Below are 17,905 nucleotides of genomic sequence, written 5' to 3' on the forward strand. Positions count from 1 at the left end.
ATACATTTTGAAGAGCAGAGGGACGGGGGACTCAAAGGATATTTGTTTCCAGTTGCAGCACTATTACATGTCTTTCAATGACCAGGTTAACCTCTTACCACCCACCTAAACCAAATGCATTCTGTCCTCTTTTGGCTGTGTAACACCTCATTTGAAAGCTAAGACCCACAAAACTGATCTTTTTCCTCGCATTGTTGCTGTGTTGTGTCACCTTTTGTATGTTTTTTTTTTCATTTTTTTCATTTTTTTCACATTTTTGTTGAATTTTTGTCTTTTTTTTGTTGATTTTTTGTTGAATTTTTGTTGAATTTTTGTTGAATTTTTGTTGAATTTTTGTCATATTTCTTTGAATTTTTGTCATATTTTTTTGAATTTTTGTCATATTTTTGTCACATATTTGTTGAATTTTTGTCATATTTTTGTCATATTTTTGTCATATTTTTGTCATATTTTTGTTGAATTTCTGTTGAATTTTTGTTGAATTTTTGTTGAATTTTTGTTGAATTTTTGTCATATTTTTGTTGAATTTGTGTCACATTTTTGTTGAATTTTTGTCATATTTTTGTTGAATTTTGGTCACATTTTTGTTGAATTTTGTTGAATTTTTGTCATATTTTAGTTGAATTTTTGTCACATTTTTGTCACATTTTTGTCATATTTTTGTCACATTTTTGTTGATTTTTTGTCACTCTTTGGTTGAATTTTTGTTGAATTTTTGTTGAATTTTTGTCACATTTTTGTCATATTTTTGTCACATTTTTGTTGATTTTTTGTCACTCTTTGGTTGAATTTTTGTCACATTTTTGTTGCATTTACATCCTTGCTTTCTTCTTATTTTTTGTGGCTATTTTGGTGTTTTTCCCCAAGAAGCTTTTTGATTCGGGTAAAGCCAAACTGGAGAAATGGGATCCGTTCAGGTGAGAGTTAAGAGGTTAAAATACCACCTGTTTGCAATGAGATTCCCTTGTGTGCAGTAGTTCAGAGTGTCCTGCAGATGTCAGTGTCGTACAGCACAAAGTTTAGTACTGACTCCAACTTGCCAAGTCATTGTTCATAAATATACAGTCCAGACTCACAGCCCGACTCTCAGGTCAGTGCGTCCACACACAGACTGCTACATCCCCTCTCAGGTCCACCATGGAGAACCACCAACCTCACAGTTTCTCACAAAGTCCCATGGGGAGAGGAGAAGCCACACTTCAAGGAGACAGCACCGTCATACAGGTACAGGAGCGTGGATTCCACTGATTGTTTTGGATTATGTCTGTGTTACTTGTGGCCATCTTCCTCAGCTGGAAGCAGGCTTGGCAGAGCGCGCAGGAGCCCGGGCGGATGCGCTGGTGCTGACTCACGGAGGGCAGGTCATCAGAGACTCAGAGCTGAGGACTGTTCAGGACAAGGACGAAGTGGTTGGTCTCTGCAGAGTGCAACCAAGGTGAGTGGAAGAGCAGAAGGCAATGGCACTGATTAGCAACTACAACAGGGAGCCAAAACAGTAAAGATTGATTATTATTTTGATTATTTTACATAATATGCTTTTAAACAGTGCACATGAACTATCCCCATTTTTTAAAGAGGGGGTATTATGCTTTTTTCAATCACATAGCACCAGTCTATATCACACTACAATGATGACCAAACCTTTTGTTGGTCTGTAAATGCAGTAAATTAGAATAACAGCCTTGTATAAAATGTCTCTCTCAAAATGGCTGTAGTGAATGTCTTGAAATAGGCCTCTGTCTCTTTAAGAACCTCTGACCCTTTCCGACACGCCCCCTCCACACGCTGTCTGTGGCATCAGTGGGGAGGGGGTTCTGCTGAGGAGCAGTGGTTGGTTACTCGGCTGGTGACGAAAGCTCGGAGGCGTCTCCAGGAGGTGGGGGCGTTCCTAGGAGGACTCAGGCAAACCTATCCCTAAAATGGCCGCCATCAGAGTTTTTACAGATTACTCAAAAATACGTGAATGTGCCAAGGCAACACTTCAGGCATGTTTTTAATGAGGGAATGACATAATAACATGATGTAAAGCTTGAAAAAGTTGATTTTGCATAATACCCCCCCTTGAAGCTTCATAAGGCGACTATTTGTTATACTTTGTTAGAAATAATTTGCCACACACTGCAATAAACTCATGTTAAAGGGACTATGTGGAGTTTAAATATGTTAAAACTAAGTATTTTCCTCCCCCTACATGTTCCAGCCGTGTAGAATGAGCCCAGGCCTATTTACCACAACTGCCTATAAAATCCTGCACTGTCACTCAAAAATGTGTTACTTTGGTCCAAAGTGCCGTCATGCACGAGCTTAAAGGAACAGGCCACCGTTTTTCCATACTAAGATATGTTTTTTACCTGAGCTTAGACGAGTTGATACGTACCTGCTGGTCTTTGTGCCCACGGAAGAACTGGGTAAAGTGGAAGAGCTTCTAACTTCACCCCCGTTTGGAGCTATAGGAATACACTGGGAGAGGCTAAATGCTAACAACATCTTTCGTTGTTTTGCGTGACTTAGGGCACACACAAAGACCAGACAGGTACGTATCAACTCGTCTAAGCTCAGGTAAGAACATATCTTAGTATGGAAAAACGGTGGCCTGTTCCTTTAATATAGAGACTGCAGTTACGCGTAAGACCTGAGGTGGCAGCAGTGAGTTTAAAAGTATTACTAACTAATGACACAGGGACCTGTATCAGACTGGGTATTTCATCAGCTGATGGGAAATGTACTTCAATTTATCGGTGAGCCAGTTATAATATATGTTTGTAATCATTCTGTTGGCCAACAAAAATCATCTTGCGGGCCAGATTTGGCCCCCAGGCCGAAGTTTGTCATGTATGAACTAGAATATGGTTTGACAGATGTTCTTTTCAGCAAATTCTGTGTCCTTTCTTCTCAAAAAGTTTTATTTTAACCTCTTAACCCCCACCTGAGCCGAGCATAATTTACTCCAGTTTGGCTTGACCTAAATCTAAAAACCTCTTGAAAAAAGTGTCAAATAGCAACAAAAATGCGCAGGGAAAGAGCGACAAAAACATGACGAAAAAGTGACAAAAAGGCAACAAAATAATAACAGAAAACTGAACAAATACACAATGAAAAAGCCACAAAAAAGCCACAAAAGAGAAACAAAGAAGCAATGAAAAGAAATGTCAGAAAAGGTTGCGACCACACAGCAACAACGCAAGGACAAAGATCCGTTCAGATGAGTTTTGTTGGTCTTAGCTTTCAAATGAGGCGTTGGCTATAAGGCTGTAACCTTTCAGATTTGGGTAAAGCTGAACAGGGGAAAATGCACTCGGTTAAGGTTAAGAGGTGGAGATCATGGAAGAAGATGACCAGGAGGTGTTCAGGGACATTGAGACGCAGATGTTTTGGACTGACCTGTGTGTGTCATAGGCCTCCTGACACCGGTGTGTCCACTGATGAAGACTGTGGGGGCGTGTCCTCTCCTCTGACTCCTCCCACTCCTCGGACTCCTCACCCGGACACGCCCACATCTCCTCTGTTTCTGGGTAAGCTCTACTCGGAGGAGGAAAGGGGAACGTCGTGGCCCGAGACATGAATATTGGATATGGTGGATGACTTGGATTTGGTGCCAGGTGCCAATCAAGCTGGCTTCAAAATAAAAGAATAAATCCAAACTTTTACATTTTATCGCTGAACATTTTTTGGCCATTTTTATGTTCGTCCGATATTTTAGGTTGATTTTTCAAAATGTCTGGCCTGTAATCCTGTAAAAACATAAATACTTGACCGCTCCAGCAGTGGCCGATTTTATCTTATTACTTTTGGTGATTCAGTCATAGTTGCCTTGATTAGATTTCATTAGCATTAGCAGGCCGCCGTTAGCATTAGCATGATGTTGCTAGCCGCGGCATTTTGCACAAAAACACAAGGTTTCGTGATAAACCAGACCCAAAACTTCTCACACAGTTGAGCAGTTGTACAGAGAAAGACTTAATACAAAAGAAAAAGAACGTTATTTGATGAAACTGAAGTTATTAAGCCAAATCAGCGTTGTCAGTAGCATGCGCGGTAATGTTCTGGTCAAAGTTCACAACTACCCACGGTGTCAACAAAGCCCTTTAACCTCTTAACTCCCGCCTGAACCGAGAGGATCTTTTTCCTCACGTCATCAGATTTTTTCCATCATTTTTTTGGTTGGGTATTCAACTCATTTTTATAACTTTTTTGTAACTTTTGGTCATTTCTTTGTCAAATTTTTGTTATTTTTTTGTCAAATTTTTATCACGTTTTTGTCATTTTTTTGTAGTATTTTGTCACATTTTTGTCATTTTTTTTGGCATTTTTTGTCACATTTTTGTCATTTTTTCGTCAGTCTTTTATCAATTTTTTGTCATTTTTTTGTCACATTTTTGTCACATTTTTGTCATTTTTTTGTCACATTTTGTAACATTTTTCTAATTTTTTTGACACATTTTGGTCATTTTTTCGTCACTTTTTTGTCAATGTTTTCTCACTTTTTTGTCACATCTCCATCATTGTTTTCGTCTCAGTTTTGTTGCTATTTTCACAGCTTTTTTCCCACAAGCTTTTGGACTGGGGTAAAGCCAAACTGGAGAAAATGTGCTCGGTTCAGGTGGGAGTTAAGGGGTTAAAGCCCGACTATCATAGTAGAACAACCGGCTATTTAGTGACTATTGCGTCGCTTAAAGTGGTTTTACGGCGATATGCCAGGTTCGCATTCATTCTCCATTGCAGTGCGACTGTCCACGTGGGCTTAATCATGTCTGTGGAAGAGTTTTGCTCACAGGAACCTCACAGCGTTGTATATGGAGCCACATACGCACTCATCACATTTCCAGAACGTTGCGACAAATGGATTATATTAGTAAGTTTGACATAATAGCTAACTAGTAATGCTATTTGTTACCAATGCCTTTATTTACTTAATACAACAGCTGTTTTTTATTCATTTATTGGTTTAGCAAAGAGGGCCACGAGTTCTTTTTCTCTTCCCAGTAACACTGTGTCCCCGTTTCTGACAGAATTCTTTTAAAACATCGATTTTTTTTAACCCTCAGAATATTCAATATCTGTGTCACACTCGGTCATGTTAACAGTTTGGGATAGTAGTCCTGACCTTTAACCTGGACCAGCATGCTTTGCGCTCGGTGAGATGCCAAATCCACTTATTGGGGATGAAGATCCATATGACATGGATGCCAGTTTGTTCAATGGGGATCTCACATTCTTGCCTCCCATAAGTAAATCCATTTTCAATAACAGTAGTAACAGTAACAGACATTAAAGACAAACTTATACATTCCACAAACAAGAATGACAAAATGACAATGGACAACATAGGGACGGAAGGGGGGGTAAGTTGGCAGATAGAGTAGAATTCTATTACATAAGGTTCATACTTCAAATGTACATGAACAATGAACAAGGTGACATTATTATTATTATTATCATTATTAATATTATTATTAAGCAACCATTAGTTGGGTTCATATGCGGAGACTCAATTAGTGTATATAACCCATTTAAGTTCAATAAAAATCAATTTTCCCATCGATATTTGGAATCATGCTCTTTAAACGACACTGACATAATTCACTTAGAAATGAGTGTATGCCACCATAGCTTGTGTAAACACAAAATAGTTAAAATCTAACAATTCTCTGAGAGCTGAACTTTAAGAAGAACTTCCCACAAAGTCAAGCTTAAAGCAAAGCATTAAAATACAATTTTAAAATGTAACTTTACCTTCATGCTGCTCTCGTGCTGCTTTGATCCCACTCTTTATCCACATTCTTGTGTTTAGCTGCTTTTTGCACATCTGCCCCTTTCCCTCCTCGTTGCATCACATGGTCCTGGACAACGCTGGAGGTAAACTATTGGAGCAAAGTCCAGAGACACTTTATGCACTTTATTCTACAACCTGTTGAAAAAATGACTTCATGTCCAGCTTTATGTACTGGAAGTTTGAAAAGTTTAATGCTTGATGATGCGCCATGTTGACAAACCTTTAATTATCATTTTGCAGCCAGGCAGAGGCAGCATCTCCTCTGCCATGTCATGTCTTTTCAAATGAGCTGTTCCCTTATCCCTCAAAGTGTGGCAGTGATTAGCACACACAAAAAAAAAAAAGAGTGGTGCGCACTGAATGGGTGCTGCTGCCGGATGCTCTCTCATCGAATGCAATTTCTCCATCTGTGAGATCAATAAAGTACCATCTTATCTTATGTTTCATGCACCTGCTTCCACAACATCCATCCATCTTCTTCCACTTGTCCGCTGCCGGGTCGTGGGGGCAGCCGTTAGAGCTTCCCAAATCACATTGCACCAGCCTCTATGGCTCCTCCTGCAGGTGGTGGGTCCACGGGAAGATGGCCTCACGATTAACCGGGCCTGTTGGTCTCTCATAAGGGGCTTCTGAACTGCTCTTTGTCTGACCCGTCACCTATGGACCTGTTTGCCATGGGAGACCCTACCAGGGGCACGAAGCCCCGACAACAGAGCCCCCAGGAACATTCGGGCGCTCAAACCCCTCCACCACATTAAGGTGGCGGTTCCAGGAGGGGGCTTTCACAACAACACATTATTATTATTATTATGCAGACTTGAGTCAGGGGGTCTTAAAGAACATTATTGTAATTGAACCAATGAACGTTAAGTTAAGTTTACTGGTTTATTTGGTAAGGACAGTGCATGTTAATGAACAAGCCCCATGCGCACTCTCAAACACACTCTCATTCATCCTATTGCGCATATTCTTAGTGGTAGAGGAAACCGGAGAACCCAGAGGAAACCTACGCAGACACGGGGAGAACATGCTAACTCCACACAGAAAAGCCCCGTCCTTGGTGGGAATTGAACCCAGACCTTCTAGCTGTGAAGCACCAGTGCTAACCGCTGTGCTAACCGCTGTGCTAACCGCTGTGCTAACCGCTGTGCTAACCGCTGTGCTAACCGCTGTGCTAACCGCTGTGCTAACCGCTGTGCTAACCGCTGTGCTAACCGCTGTGCTAACCGCTGTGCTAACCGCTGTGCTACCGTGTCGCCCAACGTGAGGGACTTTATAATGAAAAGCCAGATCAAGTGCAATATATTTTGGCAAAATGTGCTATTGATAATATATTATTAAAGAATAGGCAATATTCTTATTCAGACTAAAGCAGTGTATGATGTAATTAATAATTATAATTTTGCTTTCTATTGCCATTTAGTGCAGCAACACGAAACCGAGTGGTGCAAACACAACAATGAAACAGCAGGTTGGGTTACTTAGTGTGCTTGAGTTATCTGGAAAACTTGCCTTTGTTTATATACAGCAGGAAGAAAAAGTAAGAACACCGTTTGGAATTTGTCACATTTCTGCCTAAATTGTTAATATAATGTGGTCTGATGATTGATGATAAGAATGATTAAACAGTGTAAACATTCACAGGACAGAGTGTAATAAGTAAGTACACCGCCTGAGTCTCACTGAACTGCAGCAGTTTTGTAAGTGAGTGTCTAATCTGCAACGACAGGAAAGCAGTTATTGCTGCAAAAGAAGGATCAGCAGCTATTTAATACAGGGGTTCACTTACTTATTCCACGCTGTTGTGAATGTCTCAGGTTTTCTGCAAAATATCGTGATGAACTTGTGAATTCATTTTTCCATTGATAATAGCACGTTGTCCAGGCCCTGAGGAAACAAAACAGCCCCACACTATGATGCTCCTGCTCCACAATGAGGACAGGGTTTGAATGTTGATGTGCTGTTCCATTTTTCAACACTAGAGGCCGCCATAGCTGTAGTACCTCCATATAGCCGCTAGTCTCCCATTAGAATGCATTGGACTTTAGACACAAAAAAAACAACTAGGTCCTTAATTTTCTTAAACTTTCTACAGCTCAATATTCCTCCTGTGATAGCACTGGGTTAGTTACAATTAAAGAAAACAGGCTGGTTTTCAAAAGAAATGTTTTCCAAATATCGTACTAATTAGGGCCGGACTGTTTAAAAAAAAAATTGTTATCGCAATGAAAAGTATACATCATGTATACAGTACAAGGATATACAGAGTATGCCAGGGGGTATAATACAATTGTACAATTATATAGTTACAAATATATTGTATTTTGAGCAAATACCGACAGTTTTTAGAGCCTTTTTGTTATCAGAGCCTTCCAGAATCTTCATATATGAGAGAGTATCGTTATAAAAATGTGTAAAGTTGGGTTTCTGCTTAGAGTATTTACATTTGTGAATATGCAATTTGGACAAAAGAATAAGTAAATTAACAAAATAAATGTCTTCATTCTTTTGCTTGAGGGCCGGACTGTTAGCATTGGAGCTGCGCAAACTAAACGTCAGCAAGGGCAGAGATCCCGCCCTTATGCCCTTTTTAGGAACATGCTCCGTCAGAGCTGGGGAGGAGGAGTCTGTAAATCCTCCATGATTTCCCCCTTGAGTGTAGTTATTTGTCAAACGGGGAGGAGTGAGTAATGACGGTCTATTAATAATATGTCTATGGGCTAATGTGCTTTTCTGAAAGAGGGGGTCCTCAGCTACATCTATTCTGAGAGTAACTATTTTGTGAGATTACCAAAACAATTCCCAATTTGTGCCATGAGAAACTTGACATTTGTGGTCATTGAAGGAGTGATTTGTTGGTCTGACTCTGAATTACTTGCAATACATTTCCCCCTAACATTTATGTCAGTAATCTACAGCACATGTATCAAATTAACATCCCTAAATATTTTCAGAGTCTGCAGAGTCTCACTGACCTTATCACTGTGTGTCCCGTGCAGTGGAGGGCCTGGACTCCCTGGGCCTCTCTGACAGCGCTCCAGGCCTGTTCTCCTCCCTCCAGAGCCAGATGGAGCGGCAGCTGCTGGCCTCCCCAGAGATGATGCGCCGTGTCCTGGGCAGCGGCTTCGTTCAGAGCGCCCTCTCCAGCGCCGGCCCGGAGCTCACCAGAGCACTCGTACTGTCCAACCCTCAAATCCAGCAGCTCCTGCAGACCAACCCGGAGCTGGCAGAGGAGATCGCCCACTCGGATGTCATTTCAAAAGTACGTACTGCACTGTCCTCCCACTCCTCTGCCCCTCAGGGGACACGGAGGAAAATACAGCGAGTTCGCCTCGATCCAGACGGTGTTTTTGGACTGACATAAAAGTCCAGTGTTTTTAACGTCTAAACCTGGGCCGATTTTCTTCATTGTAAAAAGACCAAGGGCCAAACCTGACAATTTTAGCTAAAGACAAAGCTTACAAATGCCAGTGCTGGGCCCAAGATATGACCCTATTTGGTGTTCTGTTGGGAAATGTTTAAGTACAGTATTTCTCACATTTTTACAGTACTTAACCCCTTAAAGGGATATTTCAGGATTTTTGACATAGGGCCTCATTTCCTAATTATCCAGTGTTGCTGATTTCTAGAGGTTTTTTTTTTGTAATTGAAGCAGTTCTTCTGTTTGGAGAGTTTCGTGGTGCTAGGCTAATGCAAGGCTAGCACATTTCTATGGTATCAGCTAGCCGGCATTAAAAACAGTCTGACCCGCTCCACAGTGCACCTGAGGCAAATCACTTAAAACACCAGACTAATGATATAAATGTCTGTGTCCATAGAATAATTTTGACCATTTTGCATTAAAAATACCTTATATTTGAGCAGCATCAGCTTCGTGGTTGTATAAGCTACGCAGCGGCGGAGTGATCTGCAAAAAATAGTCCCTCAAAATGCGATCATACGTGATGCAAGGTCAGTTATATTCCAAACATGATTCTATCGACACAGACATTTATATGGTTAGTCTGGTGTTATAAGTGATTTGCCTCAGGTGCACTGTGGAGCGGGTCAGACTGTTTTTAATGCAGGCTAGCTGATACCATAGAAATGCACTAGCCTAGCACCACGGAACTCTCCAAACAGAAGAACTGCATGAATTACAAAAAAACATGTCTCCAGAAATCAGCAACACTCTGGATAACTAGGAAATGAGGCCCTATGTCAAAAATCCTGAAATATCCCTTTAAGCGAACACATTTTCTCCAGTTTGACCTTTCCCAAATCTAATCTGCTTTTTAAAAAAAAGCATCAAAAGATTGACAAAAACACACAAAAAACAGGCAGACAGAAAGTGAAGACAACGCGGCAGCAACGTGAGAATAAAATCGTAGATCAGTTTTGATGGTCTTGGCTTTTAAATGAGGCGTTTTTCTTATAGGCTGTAAGCTCCACTCGAGAGGCTCGGTTAAGGCAGGGGTTAAGAGGTTAAACTCTACAGGTCCTATGCTAGAGGGCCGGATTTGGCCCCCGGGCCTGACGTTGCCTACCCCTGCTCTAAACCCTCACCTGTACCAAGGACACTTTCTCCAGTTTGGCTTTACACAAATCTAAAAGTGTCTGGAAAAAAGCGTCAAAATAATAATGAAAACACCACAGAGCCACACAGACAAGGCCGGATTTATGCCGGGGCTTACAGGGGCTAACCCAGGGGCCCAGCAGGCTGAAGGAGAGAAGAGAAAAGGAGAAATTTCCCTCTCTCTTTGCAGACTCCCTCACATGTAAGGCTTAATCAGTTGACTTCGTATCCGAGACTAAACCAGGATAAAAATCTGTACCTATTGGTTTGTTAAATGCATGAGAATGCACCAAATTGCCCCAATAAAATAAAAAAAAATCTCAGTGAAAGGACCCCACCAGTCTGGCAGAAGCAAAGGTTCTTCCACAAGGGCTCAAATTGGGGTCATTATATTACTTCTGCATGTTTAAAAAAAAAAAAAAATCATTCATTTATCTTTTCATTGTAGAGAGAGAGAGAGAAATCAAACGGACAGACATAGTATATGGGGGGCCTTGAAAAAACTTTTGCCCTGGGTCCCATTTCACTTAAATCTGGCCCTGCACACAGAGCAACAAAAAAGTGACAAAATAGTGAAAAGAGCCACAAAAACATAATGAAAAAGCAACAAAAAAAGTGCTTGAAAAAAGCAACAAAAACATGTAAAACCATACTGAGATATGTTCTTACCTGAGCTTAGACGAGTTGATGTGTACCTGTCTTTTTGCCCGTGGAAGAGCTTGGTCACTTCTAACTTCACCCCCGTTTGGAGCTATAGGAATAAACTGGGAGAGGCCAAATGCTAACAACATCTTTGGTCATTTGTGCGTATCTGAGCGCACACACAAAGACCAGACAGGTACACATCAACTCGTCTAAGCTCCGGTAAGAACATATCTCAGTATGGAAAAACAGTGGCCTGTTCCTTTAACCAAGTCCAGTCCAGCTTTACTCAAATCTTTTTTATTTATTGATTTATTGATTTATTTTGGTCGGGACAGTGTTAATGAACATACATGTGTCTCATGCATGTGTCACCTTGGGCTAATCTAAAACGCTGCAGCCTATAGGTCAGTGTAACACCTCATTTGAAAGCTAAGACCTACACAACTCGCCACATTTTTGTCACTTTTTTGTTGCTCTTCTGTGGCTTTTTTGTTTCACATTTGTCACCTAAATGTGTCACTTCTTCTTCGCTTTTTTGTCATGCTCCATTGTTGCATTTTCATCCTCGTTTTTGTCGCTATTTTAGATTTGGGTAAAGCCAAACTGGAGAAAGTACGCTCGGTTAACCTCTTAACCCCCACCTGAACGGAGTTTGTCAATACTCAAAACGGAAAACTTCTGGAAAAAGGCGACAATAAACGAGACAAAAACAAGGAAAGCTCAACAACAAAAACATATAACTACAAAAAAATTTCAAGAATACGAGAAAAAAATGGCAAAAAAGTGAGAAAAAAATGACAAAAAAGCAATGGAAAAGGGGGAAAAAAGTGACAAAAATGCAACTAAAAAAGAAAAAAAAAAGATAAAAACAGCAATGGAAAAAGTGGCAAAAAAGTGACACATTTTTTTAAAAAAGCGCTGGAAAAAAATATGACAAAAATACAAAAAAATGCAAAAAAAAAGATAAAAAAGCAATTAAAAAAAAGTGATAAAAATGTGATGGATAAAGTGGCAAAAAAGTGACAAAAAATACAAAAAAAGCGCTGGAAAAAAATATGACAAAAATGCAAAAAAAACAAAAACAAGATAAAAAGCAATTAAAAAAAGTGATAAAAATTTGACAACAAAGCTATTGAAAAATGCTGGAAAAGTTGTAAAAATGCGCTAAAAAAATCCCAACAGTGCAACAAAGCAAGGAAAAAGATCAGTTTTGTTGGTCTTAGCTTTCAAACTTTTGGATTTGGGTAATGCACTCGGTTAAGGTGGGAGTTAAGAGGTTAAGGTAACAGGTTAAGGCCTTGATTTTGGCGGAAACCCTGTAATGTGTGAGTACATGTGAGACTAAACTGAGACGCTAATTACACCATTATTACAACTTATACCCCTTTGTTACGCTTACACCTGCATGTTGTACACCTTTATTACATTTTACATCACTAAACCTTTCTCTTCCACGTGTAATTACTTTCTCGTTACCTCTTTTCCCTCATATTTAGGTGCTTGAGCTGGTCAGAAATCCAGATCTCATAAAGGAGGTTTTGAAGAGTGAAGATCCTGAAGTCACGCGCTCACAAGCCAAACATCACCACCGCCGTTTCACTTTTCCTCACAAGAATGTTAAGACCAAACAGAGAAAAGGCCAGGCAAGTTTCTCACTGAATTGGAAGGTTTTGAAAAGATTTCCCATTGTCTCTTCTCCTTTTTCAGGGCGGACTCTCCAAACTGAGTGCTACGTCTGACTCTGAGCTCAGTCCACAGAACTCAGGCTTTGGTACGAGAGACCACCACAAATTATCGATCGATTGGCTGTGTCGACATAGGGCTGGGCGACATTGCTGAAAATCAATATCTCGATATTTTTGGGGACTTTCTCGATAGCGATGATGCAGCGATATTTTGGCAAACCGTCAGAAATATATAAAACTGTGCTGCAAATATCTTCATTTGCATCGCTTTGTCGCTCAAAAGGATAATTGTCCAACAGACTATAAAAGGGCAGAAAAAAAATATTTCTATTCTATTTCTCCCCTCCATTTTAATCCACTTTATCCCCAATTTTTCCCCATTTGTTCAACATTTTTAATCCCCCATATCTCCCTTTTTTTTTTTTTTTGTCTGTTTTCCCCCTATCTTTTCCCATTATTTCCCCCTTTTTTTCCTAATTTTTCCCAATTTCTTAACATTGGAGATAAACTCGATATGGTACATTTGCATATCTTCCAAACTGCTATTTCGATATTATCTTGTAAACCAGTGGTTCCCAACGATTTTTGTTTTTCGTACCCCTTTGGCCTTTCACTGGTCAACTGTGTACCCCCTACCCCAAGGGTGTCACAGTTTATTTAGAAAGTAAACACTTAAAAGTGTATTTGTAAGAAAAAGGACAATGTTGGAGTCAAAATAAAGCTAAAATTCTCCCAAAGCAACACATTTTACTGAAAAATATAGCTTTTCCTATAAAAAATTATGTTACATTTCCCCCTTTTTTCAATCTGAAATAGTTCCAAGTACCCCCTGCTAGGTCCTCGAGTACCCCCAACGGTCCCCGGTTGGGAAACACTGTTATGGACGATATATCTCCCATTATTTAGAGCAGGGGTGCCCAAAGTGGGGGAACAATTAGGTTGGCCCGCCAGAGAGTGACCTACTTTTGCGCCGCATCTGGTTAATACTAACCCTCTCCCATTCATTCTCAATGGCAAATATAGATGCAGTACACTTTTTGGCCACCAGCGCCAAATTGGGGGCGCTGTTTCGCTCCTTTCGCAAAGTTAAGGAAACACTGTTCTGGTGTCTTGTCAGTCATAGAGCGTCGCAGCATCAACTTCCCAACTTTTTCCAAATTTTATTGCAAAGGTCATTGACATATATGACTTATAAAAGAATTTATGCTGAATTGACACACAATTGGTCTAATTTTCTTTGACTTAAAGAAATGAATGAGGTAAAGTCACTGTATGTACTGCAGGTACAGGTGGTGTTGTTGCACTATATTGCTACAATAATTGATTTTGTTCTACTAAAACTTGGCTTTTGTAGCATACTATTTGCATAGATAGAATTAAATGCAAATGTATACCAAAAAAGAAAATAAAGTAACTATTATTTGCAGTTATATGTGTCTCAAGCTGACATTGCCGTGATTGGCCCGCGACCCTCAGGCACTTTTTCTTTTTCGCCCTCGGAGACAAAAAGTTTGGGCACCCCTGATTTAGAGTCAAATCTATGTGGGTCGGTCTGGCCACAATTCAAAAAAGGTTGTTTCCTGCTGCCCACCTCGTAAAGCAAGGATTGTGTCTGGACTTCCCAGCGACTGAAATTGTCCAAATCATAGCTTTCCTTAAAGGAACAGGCCACCGCTTTTTCCAGACTGAGATATGTTCTTACCTGAGCTTAGACGAGTTGATGCGTACCTGTCTTATCTGGTCTTTGTGTTGTTAGCATTTAGCCTCTCCCAGCATATTCCAATAGCTCCAAACGGGGTGAAGTTGGACAGGTACACATCAACTCGTCTAAGCTCAGGTAAAAACATATCACAGAATGGAAAAACTGTGGCCTGTTCTTTTAATGCTTAATGCTATCTGTGATTAGTGTTGTTTGGCAGCCAAAACACATGCCTTACCCATAATGCAATGCGCAGACCATGGGCACTTTGAGTTATTCATGATGGATCTGCTGTATGTTCAGGGATGCAGACCCTGTTGGAGCAGGTCTCCTCCAGTCCTGCTCTGATGGAGTCTCTTCTGTCTGGACCTTATATGAGTGGTTTGCTTCAGTGTCTGAGCCACAACCCAGAGCTGGCTTCACAGGTAAACGTACTTATTCACTCTTTTACAACACATTTTAGAAACAAAAAAGTGTTTCAGCAAACCTCTCACCAGGTTAGGGCTCTCACTGTAAATATTTGAATCAAATCCAGGAGCATTAACATCAGTGGTAAAACTGAAATAGTGTTTTAAGCCACACTATGTAACATTTCACCCAATAAAGAGATTAAAATACAAGTATTCATTTTTTTCCAGATCTTTTTAGCTCTTTAACCTCTTAACTCCCATATGTTTTCTCCAGTTCTCCAAATTCTCCAAATCTAAAAGTTTCTTCAAAACAAAAAATGAGAATCCAGCAAAAAAAGTGACAAACATCCAGGAAAAATATGACAAAACTCCAGCAAAAAGGGACAAAAATCAAGCAAAAAAAGACAAAAATCCAGCAAAAAAATACAAAAATCCAGCAAAAAAGTGACAAAAATCCAGCAAAAAGTGACAAAAATCCAGCAAAAAATACAAAAATCCAGCAAAAAAAGGACAAAAATCCAGCAAAAAAAAGACAAACATCCAGCAAAAATATGACAAAAATCCAGCAAAAAAGACAAAAATCCAGCAAAAATAAGACAAACATCCAGCAAAAATATGACAAAAATCCAGCAAAAAAGACAAAAATCCAGCAAAAAAAGACAAAAATCCAGCAAAAAAAGACAAAAATCCAGCAAAAAAAAGACAAAAATCCAGCAAAAAAGTGACAAAAATCCAGCAAAAAAGTGACAAAAATCCAGCAAAAAAAGCAACAAAAGACTAACAAAAACGTAACAAAATTGTCAAAAAAAGTGATGAAAAAAGCAGCAGGAATGCAAGAGTGACAGCAACACAACAACAATGCGAGGAATAAGATCAGTTTAGATCAATTTTGTAGGTTTCAAATGAGGTGTTGCTCCGGCCTAAAACACATGTGTCAAGATCAAGGCTCGCGGGCCGCATGAGGCCGACAACATGATTTAATGTGGCCCTTTGAGGAGCATGAATTCCTGAGCATGTCAAAAAAGAATTCCTGTACAGAGTTATGGATTTTTAAAGCCACAGCGTGTAGAATTTTACCCAATAAATAAGATCTAAATACAAGCATTTATTTTATGACAGATATTTTCATCATTGAAAAATACTTCAAAAATGTACAAACAAACCTTTATGAGGCTCACCCCTCCTAAGATATGACTGTAAACTTTACTGGGAGTGGGTGCGTCTCCAGCTCGTCTCCATGGAGATGTGACGAAAGGCAGTAGAATTTGGAATTTAAACAGGTTAGTTTCTCATCCAAATCCATTAATTTATAACACACTGCAGCAACCGCATTTTCTGTGTCATTAGGAGCATGTTTTGTTTTGCCACAAGAGTATAGTCCAAAATGTTACGCAGTGTACTTTAAAGAAATAACCAGTTTGCTCACTCCAGCCACTAGGGGGCAGCTTAAATATAAGCATGTGTCCAGCAGAGATACGAGATCAGGATATAAACAGCCATGTGGTAAATGGTCAGTCTGCCCCAGGGCGGCTGTGGCTACAATAGTAACTGTAACATGTAGCACTTTGAGAACCGTGTGACACAGGCTGATAAAGCGCTATAAGTGCTTTATCAGGCTGAATTTTGGCCCTCGACCCAAACGAGTTCGACATCCCTGGCCTTTTAGATTTGGGTAAGGCTGAACTGGAGAAAATGCGCTCAGTTAAGGCGGGAGTACGAGCTTACAGTGTGATCAAGGCCTTCATTGTGCTGTAATGGTGTTGTTTCAGATGTTGCTGAGTCATCCTCTGCTGTCAGAAAACCCTCAGCTCCAGCAGCAGCTCAGACAGCAGCTTCCACTGTTACTACAGCAGGTTAAAGTACTCAAATACTGCTCTCTCCACAAAGGAGAAACAGACAGGATGTCGTTTAGTCATTAACTGTGTGTTCAGATGCAGAGTCCGGAGCTGCTGTCGGCCATGCTGAACCCTAAGGCCGTGGAGGCCCTTCTTCAGATCCAGCAGGGCCTCCAGACTTTGGCCACAGAGGCGCCCGCTCTCATGCCCGCGTGAGTCCCAGCGCAGAGCCGTGGGAAGATATTTTAGTTAGGGGGTGCTGAGGGACAAAATTTACCCCAAAATACTTTTTCTGTGCATAAATCCTATTTATTAACCTCTTAACTCCCGCCTGAACCGAGAGCATTTTCTCCAGTTCAGCTTTACCCAAATCCTGTGGGCCAGTGTAACACCTCATTTGAAAGACCTACAAAACTAAATTGATCTTTTTTCTCACATCAGATTTTTTTCATCACTTTTTTTGTTGGGCAGTCGTCTCATTTTTGTCAAATTTTCGTGAATTTTTTGTCAGTTTTTCGTCAAATTATTCAATTTTTTTTTGTGAAATTCTTATAACTTTTTTGTCCAATTTTTCTCAATTTTTCGTCCAATTTTTCTCACTTTTTTGTCAAATTTTTGTCAATTTTTATCATTTTTTGTACATTTTTTGTCACTTTTTCGTCACTTTTTCGTCAATGTTTTCTCACTTTTTTCACATTTTCATCCTTGTTTTCGTCTCAGTTTTGTTGCTATTTTCACACCTTTTTTCCAGAAGCTTTTGGACTTGGGTATAGCTGGAGAAAATGTGCTCGGTTCAGGTGGGAGTTAAGGGGTTAATATTGCCTGCAGTTCACAAACTATCCACCAGGGGGTGCTGCAGCGCCCTCAGCACCCTGGGTTCCCACGGCCTTGTCCCAGCGTCAAAACCTCAGCGTTCAACTCAGCTAAAAGGTTTTTTTTTTCCTCACAGGGCTGCGTTCGGGACGGCTGAACATCCCTCTGAACCCGGGAGCGGGCCGGCGGTTGCCACGGCGACGGAGCAGCAGCAGTTTGTGCAACAGATGCTCCAGGCACTGGCGACGAGCTCGGACCACAAGGTACACTGACCTTTACCCTCGCCAAAATACTAGTATTTACTCCAGGTTTCCTGTTTCGTAGGATTTGGACGGACTGAGCTCTGCCTTTGAAGAAAGATAGATCAGCCTGAGGAGAAGATACTGCTGACTGTGTAGCTGCATTAGAAAGCACTGGCATCTAGAGCTCTGTCGTTAAGCTCATGTTACACAGTATTACAATAGCATTTAGGCTGTAATGTGTGCAAAGT

At 40.4% G+C, this 17,905-nt stretch overlaps 2 protein-coding genes across 3 annotated transcripts in view; both read left to right on the forward strand.

Annotated features, from left to right (window-relative positions):
* qng1 (Q-nucleotide N-glycosylase 1) overlaps window positions 1-17,905 on the forward strand; it is a 177,521-nt gene that overhangs the window by 117,105 nt on the left and 42,511 nt on the right. The window lies entirely within an intron of this gene.
* Window positions 1,138-17,853, forward strand: LOC306977315 (ubiquilin-1-like; the record flags this gene model as incomplete). Its single annotated transcript, XM_079575592.1, has 11 exons — window positions 1,138-1,224; window positions 1,293-1,435; window positions 3,397-3,512; window positions 8,773-9,035; window positions 12,470-12,616; window positions 12,681-12,744; window positions 14,661-14,782; window positions 16,537-16,620; window positions 16,699-16,814; window positions 17,552-17,678; window positions 17,740-17,853. The coding sequence occupies 11 exons, from the start codon at window positions 1,138-1,140 to the stop codon at window positions 17,776-17,778; spliced, it is 1,308 nt and encodes a 435-aa protein (XP_079431718.1). The 3' UTR covers window positions 17,779-17,853.

Source organism: Gobius niger (assembly GCF_951799975.1).
Source record: "Gobius niger genome assembly, chromosome: 1".
Taxonomy (NCBI): Eukaryota; Metazoa; Chordata; class Actinopteri; order Gobiiformes; family Gobiidae; genus Gobius; species Gobius niger.